Consider the following 12,311-nt stretch of genomic DNA (forward strand, 5'->3'; position numbering starts at 1 on the left):
TCGAAAAATCCCAAGACGAGTAAATTTAGCTTCAACCTCTTCGGCTTGCAGCTCGACTCCTCGGCCTGAGGATGTGAAACTGCCATCACCCTGGTAGGACCCGAGCCGGTCCTACCAGGTGCAGCAAAAATAACATTAATTGTTCCTAACGCCGGCCGAGATAAATTATTCCTCTGATTGTTTGAGCCAGATTGACTGCCCTGCCTGCTAGGTTGGCACAAGTGCTGCTTCAGTTTTTCTTCACTAACAAGCTGCTCCAAGTGGTTCCAAAGGGTCCGAAAATTCTCGGTAGTGTGGCCCACATCCTGATGGTATTGGCAGAAGAGGTTCTGATTCCTCTTTGTGGGATCTCCTGCCATCTTGCTAGGCCACCTGAAGAAGGGCTCCTTACGAACTTTCTCCAGCAACTGATGCACTGGTTCTCGAAACACAGTGTTCACGGCCTGAGGTGCTGCCGAGCCGGACTGCCCAACGTACTCTCTCCTCGGCTTGTTATTGTGGTACCTGTCCAACCTGAAATCCCTTCTCTCCTGTGGGATAACCTTCTCCTTACCCTTTCCTTGCTGTTGGTCTTCCTCCACTCTCTTGTACTCGTCAATACGGTCCATGAGGCGACGTACGCTGCGGACGGGCTTTTTAGTCAAAGACTTTCTCAGGTCGTGATCAGTAGGAAGACCTACCTTAAAGGTATTGAGCGCCACCTCATCAAAGTCGCCATCTATTTCATTAAACATCTCCCAGTAACGGTCGGAGTATGCTTTCAACGTCTCCCCTTCCCTCATGGTCATGGATAACAGCGAGTCCAATGGCCGAGGTACTCTGCTACACGTAATGAACCACGAAGCGAATGCTCTAGTAAGCTCCCCAAACGAACCTATAGACTCTGATTTAAGGCCGTTGAACCATCTCATAGCAACAGGTCCCAAGCTAAAGGAAAAAACTTTACACATCAAGGTCTCGTTATGAGAGTGCACCGCCATCCTCTGGTTAAAGTGACTCACGTGCTCCACCGGATCAGTCCGGCCATTGTAGATAGTAAAGGTGGGTTGAGTAGACCTCCTAGGAAGCCTCCCCTTCTCAATCCTCTGTGAAAACGGAGATTTGGAGAGTTGGTGCAACGCCCGACTCATAGCATCGTTCCCTAAGCCCCTAGAAGGAAGCTTCTTGCGTCTGCGAGCTGGCTGGTCGTCCTCCTCACCAGAGGACATTGCACTGGGGGGTGAGCATGACCTTGAGCTGTAGCTACCTCCCCGTACCTCCTCTGAGTAAGGATTAGATGAAGACGGTGAAGACCTGCGTCTGACGCGGCGTAACTTTCTCTTCAAACGATTAATCTCCTTCTGCATGGCTTTAGCACCATCCTCATGGGTGGTGCTACCCCCACCATGAGTATGGCTAGGCCCGGGGTATTCTGTATGGACACTTCCCTCACGATCCCTTCGACGCTCAAGACGCTCGAAAAGATCCTCCGGTTGCGATCCCTGTGACTCTGCATGGTGAGAACCTAAGCCTGCCATAGTATCCCAACTCCTTCTAGACTAGATTCCCACAGACGGCGCCAATTGTAAGTGCACAATTGCACCTGGACCCAAAGACAACTACGAGCTCAGGCCCAATGAGCCTTAGACAATAAAATTTGTAGAGCGTGGGCTTGAAATCTAGATTAGAAGTACTGAGAACTTGATAATGGGCTAAGAGTTACAAACACATGTAAATAACAAAAGATAATTGTAAATAGGCCTCCTCGGACGTAAGCCGAGGACTACTTCTGTATTATTTCTATTTCTTACTTAAAAGTTACAATTCTTAGTTTCTTTCTTTGTTGCCGATCCCCCATCTCTCTGGCCTCCACCCCCCTTAAATACTTCCTTCCCTGATACTTTTTGGACAGTGACTAGAAGTTTCAGCCCTACTGTTCAGGGGTCACTTCCCCATCAATGCGGCCAGGGAGGTAGGTGCAGAGCCTTTAATGCGGAGGTGGCAGCCTTTGCCCTTGATATTTTCTTTAACACTGGTGCATCTAGAAGGTTCAGGGTTTCCCCCTTTAACCATTAGTCTTTCCAGAGTTGTGCCTTGACCTTCATAATGAAGTCTTGAGTTCTCTTGGATCTGTCCGAGGAGAAGCTCGCCCTCGGCTGTACCCTCGGATCCTCGGCGTATGGGCCAATTCGTAGAGTTTAATTCTGGAGCAGGTCGGCCCTCCATGCTACAGTCCAAAGGCCCATATGCCCATTTGAGTCCTTTCACTCCCCACAGGTCTCACATTAAGCTCTAAATAATTATTAGGAGAAATTTAAGGATGCAATAAAAACACCTTAATACATAGAAAATAGGTTTCTCAAAAAAAATGTAAAAAGAGGAGATAAATGTGATACATGCATGGCAAATTAGTACCTACCACCTATAGATGCAATGATTCCAAATGCACACAAATTGTAACTTTTTACATGGCATTAAAATCCACATGGATATTTAAGCAAATTAAGAACAAAAATTTATTTCAAACTTTCTTTCTCTTTCCTAATCAATTCATCCCTAACCTTGCACAAGAGCATATTCTCAACGTTCTTGGACATGGAGGCAGTTGTGCTGGACTTTCAATTGTTAAAGAAGCAAGTTTCAACTTTTATAGTGACTTTAATTCATTGGTTTGACTAAAACTCTTGAAAGTAACAATGTAAAGTAGTAGTTAAAAATTTGAACTGTGATGTACTGCTTTGTCACAGCATGCTCTCTAAGCTTGTAACAGAAACCAAGCCATTGCTACCAAAATTAATCTTGCTTGTAACATTTGAATTTTCTGTGGGAACTAAATAATAAGAAAATTTTCCACAGATAGACTTGTTTAGTTGAGAGACTGGAGAAAGAGGGCCACCTCCTAGGCCAATTATGCCTGATCCTACCTCACCAAATGTACCATCATTATTGTGCCCACACCCAAATACAATCTTTGGTGTTGTGGCTTGATTGCTAGTAGTTGAGCCAATGGTTAAGGTTTCAACACCATGATCACCATTAGTGAATGATTGGTCTCCATATAAATAACCATACTGGCAGGTGTTTTTATCAGTGCCACAAGAGGCAGTGTCTAATGCCTTGCAAGGACTTGAATTGCGGGGCACGTTACCATATGTTGAACCTTGCAGAGAATCAAAGAGTGGAAGGTTTTGCTTGTAATATTTTTCACATGGCTCACATTGTGTCCATGTTAGATCTCTGCCTGTATCTGCAATGAAAGTTGCTTTTGTCAATGAAAGTAAAAGTACTTTGAGAGTCTTTCAATACCTACGACAAAGTCTAGAAATGTGGAGATAGAGAACAACTAAAAGCAATATGTGTTATTCAACAAAGTCCGGTGGTTGTGGGTTTTTTTTTTTTTTGTGGTTGCTGCTGACGACCTGGCCATGCAGGTGGAAGGGCCAGAAGAAAGAGAGAGTGAGTCAGGCATAAAGATTTTTTTGGGTTTAAAAATAAGTATGGAATGTATCAAATAAGGGATAATAAATGAGATCAATTAGAATATTAGCATTAAAGAGAGTATTTTTTTTACCATTAGATCTGCTTAAATCCAAAAGTTTAAAAAAAGTGTTACTCTTTAGAGTTATACCAAGTGTAACTTGAACTCATCTTATATATATATATATATATATATATATATATATATATATATATGCTTGTAATCTTAGTTCCATGGTATCTAGGGTATATTTGGTGGACTGTAATATACACTGTAATATAATAATTATTTCTATGGTTTAGTTATTCAGTAGTTTGGTTATATTTGTATCACAGGAAATAGTCATTCCTTATGATAGCTATTTTTTAAAATGAGGAATAACTATCTATTTCTAAAATAGTAGAATCTCTACCTTGTATAAAACAAAAACAAAAAAAGATGTAATAGCTATTCCTTAGTAGGTGTATTAATTTCTACAATTAATATATTTCTAAACAAACATATTTTCCTTATGCAAATAAAATTATGAAAATTAAAAAATAATAACTAATCTCTTTTTCAAATTTAAAAAAAAAATTATTTTATAGGATATATAACTATATGAATAAGATATTTCCATAAATATATCTAAAGTTTGATTTAAAATGCTTTCATTCCATTGTCTTTAGAATTCTATTATTGTGTTGTCATCAAACAAATGAATAGTAATAAGCATTACATTACATCATTTTGTATTTCTTGTAATATCGATTCTTAGATCTCTGCCTGTATCTGCAATGAAAGTTGCTTTTGTCAATGACAGTAAAGTACTTTGAGAGTCTTTCAATACCTACGACAAAGTCTAGAAATGTGGAGATAGAGAACAACTAAAAGCAATATGTGTTATTCAACAAAGTCCGGTGGCTGTGGGTTTTTTTTTTTTTTTTGTGGTTGCTGCTGACGACCTGGCCATGCAGGTGGAAGGGCCAGAAGAAAGAGAGAGTGAGTCAGGCATAAAGATTTTTTTGGGTTTAAAAATAAGTATGGAATGTATCAAATAAGGGATGATAAATGAGATCAATTAGAATATTAGCATTAATGAGAGTATTTTTTTTACCATTAGATCTGCTTAAATCCAAAAGTTTAAAAAAAGTGTTACTCTTTAAAGTTATACCAAGTGTAACTTGAACTCATCTTTTATATATATATATATATATATATATATATATATATATATATATATGCTTGTAATCTTAGTTCCATGGTATCTAGGGTATATTTGGTGGACTGTAATATACACTGTAATATAATAATTATTTCTATAGTTTAGTTATTCAGTAGTTTGGTTATATTTTTATCACAGGGAATAGTCATTCCTTATGATAGCTATTTTTTAAAATGAGGAATAACTATCTATTTCTAAAATAGTAGAATCTCTACCTTGTATAAAACAAAAACAAAAAAAGATGTAATAGCTATTCCTTAGTAGGTGTATTAATTTCTACAATTAATATATTTCTAAACAAACATATTTTCCTTATGCAAATAAAATTATGAAAATTAAAAAATAATAACTAATCTCTTTTTCAAATTTAAAAAAAAATTATTTTATAGGATATATAACTATATGAATAAGATATTTCCTTAAATATATCTAAAGTTTGATTTAAAATGCTTTCATTCCATTGTCTTTAGAATTCTATTAATGTGTTGTCATCAAACAAATGAATAGTAATAAGCATTACATTACATCATTTTGTATTTTTTGTAATATCGATTCTTAGATCTCTGCCTGTATCTGCAATGAAAGTTGCTTTTGTCAATGACAGTAAAGTACTTTGAGAGTCTTTCAATACCTACGACAAAGTCTAGAAATGTGGAGATAGAGAACAACTAAAAGCAATAATTGTGTTATTCAACAAAGTCCAGTGGCTGTGGCTTTTTTTTATTTTGGTTGCTACTGACGACCTGACCATGGAGGTGGAAGGGTCGTGGAGGAGATAGAGAGAGAAATATGCAAAGAGAGAGAGAGAGAGAGGCGTATAGATTTTTTTGGGTTTAGAAATAAGTATGGAATGTATCAAATAATGAATAATAAATGAGATCAATTAGAATATTAGCATTAATGTGAGTCTTTTTTTTACCGTTTAATCTACTTAAATCCAAAGGTTAAAAAAAGATGTAACTCTTTAGAGTTACACTAGGTGTAATTTGAACTCATCTTACCATAATAATAATTACTATCAATAATGTAAAGTCCATATTTTGAAATATTTTAAAACAAGACAAATGAAGTTATGCACGAATGAAGACTCAAGAAATCTGGAAAAGATAAGTGCAGAAAAAGACTCATTTATCTCGACCAATCGAGATTCATGCAGATCTATTCTCACTTTCTTTCTTAGTTATTGGATCTAGGGATTTGATGGAACTTAAGGATATTTAAATAAAAACCCTAGAGCATGTTTTGACACAATTCAAGAGGGTAGTGTTTTGTACACAAATCTAAAGATTTTCCAAACCCTTTTGGAGCTACAGCTAAAGATCTTGTGCAAACAACAGATCCAATTATAGAGTAAAGTTGTTGCGTCAAATCAACCACAGTTGATGATCTAAATCTTTGAGTGGATATCTCAAAGTCATAAAATAGAGATTTTTTTGCAACAGTTTCACAGTAGAAGAGTCCATGGATTTGGAGCTGCATATGGTCACGTGAGTAAGTGCTACATGAGGTAGAAATAGATTTAGGGTTAAGTCTATTATACAAACTTCAATTCTATTTGTGAAATGTTGTCTTGAGAATTGTTTAAGTTAAATCATTCCCAAGTTTTTTTACTTTGAAACCATAGTTTCAAAATTTTTCCTAGGTCATCATTCTTGGTGTTCATGTGATTTGTGGATGTGTAATGTTTGTTTTAATCAAATCTATTGCATAATTAATCACATTAATTAATTGGCTAGAGATTTGATAAAACTTGACTCAATTGGGATTTAAAACCCTAACAAATAACATTGGAGAGTAAAAGAACATCCAAAAAAAAACCAAACTATTTATTTTCTCATAAAAATTCATCCTTTTTTTAAAATTTTACACGAGCATGTGCCTTCTTTACCATTCACTACTGTTGTATCATCTATTGTCCTCTTAGTATAATATTACGAAGCCCAACAAAATAGATATTTGCAATACTTGTACTCCAATTTAAATTTTTCCTCAATTTAATTTTCAAACTAAAATTGTAAAATATTATGTTGCAGGTAATAAACATAGAAAATAAATATACATAACACATGTACAAAATAAGAAGAATACTCCACATACAAATCATTATTTTTTAAAAAATCAATGACATGGTAAAAATAAATAAATAAATAAATCATATAGCAAATTCCTTAGACCATCATAGTGATTGATTAAACCCGACTATTCAAACGTAAATAAATTTTTATTTTTAGTAGAAGAAATGGGCTGAACTTTATTTAAAAAAAATTAGGGAATATTGGCCAAGAATACATCGTGAAGTTGTGGAGGAACATCCTCCATTAATACTGAATAACCACTAACATGTCTCACAAGCATTATTAGATTATGTAATATTGGATTCATCATACGCACTTTGCGCTTGCAATTAGGCTCAAGGTAAAACCAAAAATCGATCAAAATAGGTTCAACATTACAAAACATTACAAACGAATCAAATAAATTCCTCAATAGAAATTAAGAGCGAGCTTGTAGTCGATGATGTCCATCTATCTCGCCAAGCTCTCTGTCAACAACAAACACCTTTAAATACATACCTCAATAAAAATTATTTTCTCCATATAAATTAGATATAATGTACCTTTAAATATTAAAATTCAGGGGATTTCAAAGGTTGCTAATTTTGATTTTGTCATGAAACTGATAGGTTTGTTAAATTAAAATGAATCTTTGAAGTACGAAGGTGGGAGACGTGATCTACTTGATAATCAGAGACGGACCTAGCCTTGGGCTGGGTGGGGGGCCCAAATTTTGAAGAAAAAAAAATCCCTAGTCTGTGTGTACACAAAGGAAATTTTCAATTTGCCCCAAAATATGCAATCTTGGCCCTCTCCCTCCAAAAAAAATTATAAATTGGCCCATGAAATCCAAAAGTATATGTTCTATTCTATCCCTTTTGCCCAGTTGCATGAAGAATGATTACAATAACGGAATAACCTCTAGATAATAAAAAAATAAAAAAAAATAGAGCACAATTTTGGTCCAAAGAAACCCAATTGCCCAAAAAATAATATGAAATTACCTACAGACAAAGAAATTCAATTGCCCTAAAAATAACATGAATTACCTGTAGACAAACTAATATTGACAACAAAAGTAAAGCACAAATTTGGCATTATCAAATGTATGATTTTTAGTTCACATGGTGTGAACTGTGAAGTGCTTAATGTTATTTTTTTAAGTTACTTTTTAAAAAGTTTTTAGTTGTGTATGCTGTAATAAATTGTTTGGTAATGTTACTTTTTAAGAAATGAGAGAAATTTGTCAATCTTATGTCAAAATATTATTTAAATGGTTAGGTAGATGTAGGATAAATTCCTTTTAATTAATTATTGTTGCCTTTTTTTTAAGATCATGGAAAAATAATGTTCAATTTTGAATTTTTTTTAATTAAGAAAAATTCAAAATAATTTAGAAGCTCATATTGAAAATGCAGTATTGTCAACATCTAGTTTGGTGTCCCAATTTCTAAAATCCATCAAATAAATTTTTGAAAAATCTTCATATATAAAATTGGTAATAGTTCATTATAGAATAATCTAGAATTACCACAAATATATTATGATGTTAATTAACACAATGCAATTGAACAAGTTTATGCTAAGTTTGGCCTATACCATTTCTTTTCTTTTTTTTTTCTTTTTTTTTTTTACTTTGGCCCCCCTCATTTCCGAATCCTGGTTCCGTCCCTAGGGGTAACCTAGCTAACCCCTATTTTTTCAAAACTTTAATGAATTCTTTAGATGGGGGTCAATGTTAGCATTTGCAATAATGAAAACAATATAAAAATACTGTCAGTAAATACTATATAAAATGGTATCCATATGATTGCTGAAAAGAAAAGGAAAAGAAACAAAAACGAAATGTTTAATGGAGGGGAATTGGTATAACTTTTCTGAGATTTCAGGGTCCCTCCCTTGCCCAATTTGTTCAGCTCTTAAATTAAATGAGGTGTGTGTGTGTGTAGAGGTAAATGAGTATTAAAATCTTATCGCTATTCCTTATTGAATTTTCTGTGAACTGACAAACATATTATACTTACAAGGCAACAGCAGGTGGCCGTGGCCGTGGCATGCGTCTAGCTAAAGAACTTGATGAGTTTGTGAAGTTGCTATAGGTATTGCCCCAAATGCATGTTTTTCCTGTTATGTTACTTGGGCGGATGCCTACTATATTATAAGGTGATGTTCTTTTTCTTCTTCTTCTTCTTCCTTAAAACCTAACTTTTAGAACTCTTTTCTCTTGATATTTTTAGTTTTTTATGTTTTGGGAGGAGAAAAATATAAAAGAGTAGCAAAATTACAAATTTATCCATATTTTTAACAGAGGTGAGTAACGGAAGACAAATGGAGCTTACCTCAGGTGGGTAAAGTGTCAATTTTAAACCACAGGTAAGCTACGTATTTTTCAACCAAACCACAAGTGGACAAATTGTAATTTGTCCTTGAATTTTTTTTCTTTTGTACGCGAGATAATATTACTTTTTTTTATCCTTTTTTGCTTTTTTGTAAAAAATTAAATTAAATTAAAGAATATGTTATTTCAGAATTTGTATAAGGATATTTTGGTAAACCAAAAGTCAAAGACAAAACAGGAGATTTCGCTTATTAATAGTATAGAAGAAGATACATAGTACAATAGCTCTTATTTTAAACCATACTTGTAATAAAATGCAAATATTCTTTCTCACGATACCCCCTTTTCCCATTCATCCTTTAAGGTCTGCCATACAAAGCAAACACGCCATCAATATCATCATGGCTCAAATTTCTTCTTGTTGCTCCAGCATCCAAAAAAGGGTACATAACAGCATCTGGATGTGTACTATGTTGAAGTCCAATAATGTGTCCAATTTCATGTGTGGCCACCGATACCATGTCAGTTTGATCAGCATTTGGTTTATCATTAATGCTCCAGTTCTCATCGGCATCAAAGCACAAAAATCCCCCAGTTGGTGGAGAAGATAAAGCTAAAAGGTTACCAGGTCCATCTAAGTGCTTTATTCCTATCACAATGTCAGATGTGGAACTTGGTCGTCCCCTTGCAAATGTAAATTGTGTATGTTTGTGCCATTCTTCGAAACCCGTTTGCATTGCAAAGCTTAACTTATCCAATACCTCAGGCGTGACACTTGAATCAAAGTTATAGGTGAGAAATTTCTTGTCCCATTTTGGCTTTCCAGGATAAAATGCATAATTCGGACTCATGTTATCGTCAATATCAGATACTCCATTCCGTGGAGTCATCATTACATCGAGGGTGCTAGAGTCGAGCCTCCCCGTAACATTGAGATGAAAATTCATCTGGAAAGATTTTATTGCACGTTCCAAATGTTCATCGAACTCATCCTTGTCTTTTACACTAGCATGATCACTGCTTAAACCAATGTTGTGGTTTAACTTTAAGTAGCCAAATGCACTGAGATAGCGTTTGATCTCGTGCAACCCTTTCACTGTTTTGCCATTGTGAGATCCCTCAAGATGTTGGAGGGACTTGAAAGAGTGTCCTCTAATGGGCTCTGTTACGAGAAGGAGAAGTATAATTGATAAAAGAAGAGAGAGATTTGTAGCCATGCCTATAGTTGTGTCCAAGAAACACACACATAAACTTTTTTCCTTCCACCTGAATAAAGTGAAATAAAATGACTACTATATATATATATATATATATATATATATATATATATACACACATATATAAATATATGTTTGTGATCTTAATTCCATGGTATCTTGGGTATGTTTGGTCGACTGTAATAGACATTGTAATGTAATAATTATTCCTATGGTTTAGCTATTCAGTAATTTGGTTATGTTTTTATCACATGGAATATTCATTCCTTATGATAGCTATTCTTTAAAATGAGGAATAACTATCTATCTTTAAAAGAGTAGAATCTCTACCTTGTATAAAACAAAAACAAAAAAAAGATGTAATAGTTATTCCTTAGTAGGTATATTAATTTCAACAATTAATATATTTCTAAATAAACATACTTTCTATATGCACATACAATTATGAAAATTAAAAAATAATAACTAATTTCTTTTTCAAATTTAAAAAATATTATTTTTTAGGAAATATAATTATATGAGTAAGATATTACAGTTAATATATCTAAAGTTTGATTTAAAATGCTTTCATTCCATTGTCTTTAGAATTTTATTATTGTGTTGTCACCAAACAAATAAATAGTCATAAGTATTACATTACAACATTTTGTATTACTTGTAATATTTATTCATATTCCTATATAATTACCGTTATAGTCTACCAAATGTGCCCTTAATGTTAAAGATTTTTATAGGAAATTCTGAAATAATTCAATAAGGACGTATCTTCATGGGACATTCCAAAAAAAAAAAATGCAGAGACGCACATATCATATGTGCATGTTTGTTCACATCATGCTCCAAATCAATCAATATATATTTATATATAAAAGCATAGAACTCATATGAGAGAGCATTTTCACATCAACAAATAAGAACTTAGGGTATGTTTGGTACACTGAATGTAGATCATATTAGGAATAGTAATATTTATTATTAGGAATAGAAGACATTGTAATCGAATAACTATTACTATTTATAAGTTTAGTTGTTACATATGAAAAACTTAGAAAAGATAATGAATAAGGAAACTTTATATTTTTGAAAATATATTAATTTTAAAACCTATTATATGCACTAAGAAATAGCTATTACATCTATTTTAAAGATGAATAGTTATTCTTCAATTTAAAGAATAGTTATTCCAATATAATAACTAATCCTAGTAATAAAGATGCAAATGAATGACCAAATTGCTATTACACATTAATAATTATTCCATTACATGAGCTATTACAGCATACCAAACATACCCTTATTAAAATTCACATCATAGATAAGGACTAATTAAAATTCAAACGATAAGAACTCTTTATTTTCTTAGATTCATTTTATCAGGATATTTGTTAAGCACCATATTAAAATTTAAAGGATAAAGACTCTTTATCATCTTGGGTTCATTGTTTCCAAACTTTTCTCCCTCCACAAAGCACAAAATTTTTCATATTTCCACTTACCATTCACCTCCTATATATCTGCTACTTCATATATATACACCTACCCATAGCCTTTTATTTTTATGCCATAGGTTAGGTGTTTTTTATTTTGTTTTAGCCCTAATAATTTATCGGTTTCTTTGTAATTTCTGACTACTATGTACTGTGGTATTGGTATAAGCGTCGACCATATAAGTAAAAAATGATGATTATTTTGGAGTTTTCTTTGTTGTGAATCAAGATTATCTTGACTTCTATTGCAACCTCAAGTTTAGTTGCAGCTATTCAATAATTGTGTGCAAACGGTGTACATACTTAGTCATATTGTTAGTTCTATCCATCAAAGCTACAATTAAGTACTTCTTCACATAATTTTTTATCTTCATTCTCATGTATCTTTCACATATTGTACTTATCCACCTATATCTTTTTTATTACTTAGTTGTTAATGCTGTTAATTATAGCTGTTGCAATTTTTTAGGATTATTTTCAAATTATTTAATTTGTTGTTATGGTTTTGTTATTATATTATTAGCCACGTTAGTTTCAAGTTTGCCAACTGTGTA

At 33.5% G+C, this 12,311-nt stretch overlaps 2 protein-coding genes across 2 annotated transcripts; both read right to left on the reverse strand.

The window, feature by feature from the left end:
* Positions 1 to 2,720: 2,720 nt before the first annotated feature.
* Positions 2,721 to 7,813, reverse strand: LOC142632845 (aspartic proteinase CDR1-like). The gene is made up of 2 exons (XM_075807170.1): positions 7,765 to 7,813; positions 2,721 to 3,226 (listed from the first exon to the last, which is right to left on the reverse strand). The coding sequence occupies exons 1-2, from the start codon at positions 7,811 to 7,813 to the stop codon at positions 2,721 to 2,723; spliced, it is 555 nt and encodes a 184-aa protein (XP_075663285.1).
* Positions 7,814 to 9,412: 1,599 nt separating this feature from the next.
* LOC142632846 (metalloendoproteinase 5-MMP-like) lies at positions 9,413 to 10,270 on the reverse strand. The gene has a single exon (XM_075807171.1). It carries the CDS (start codon positions 10,268 to 10,270, stop codon positions 9,413 to 9,415), a length of 858 nt encoding a protein of 285 aa, XP_075663286.1.
* Between the last annotated feature and the right edge of the window lie 2,041 nt (positions 10,271 to 12,311).

The sequence above is a fragment of the Castanea sativa genome, chromosome 4 (assembly GCF_040712315.1).
Source record: "Castanea sativa cultivar Marrone di Chiusa Pesio chromosome 4, ASM4071231v1".
NCBI lineage: Eukaryota > Viridiplantae > Streptophyta > Magnoliopsida > Fagales > Fagaceae > Castanea > Castanea sativa.

Bases quoted from the DNA above. Each gene is read 5' to 3' on its own strand.
- LOC142632845 (XM_075807170.1), bottom strand. From the start codon at position 7,813: ATGCCAAATTTGTGCTTTACTTTTGTTGTCAATATTAGTTTGTCTACA. The intron at 3,227-7,764 runs GTAATTCATGTT...CTTTCATTGCAG, and splicing joins CAATATTAGTTTGTCTACAG to ATACAGGCAGAGATCTAACA.
- LOC142632846 (XM_075807171.1), bottom strand. From the start codon at position 10,270: ATGGCTACAAATCTCTCTCTTCTTTTATCAATTATACTTCTCCTTCTC.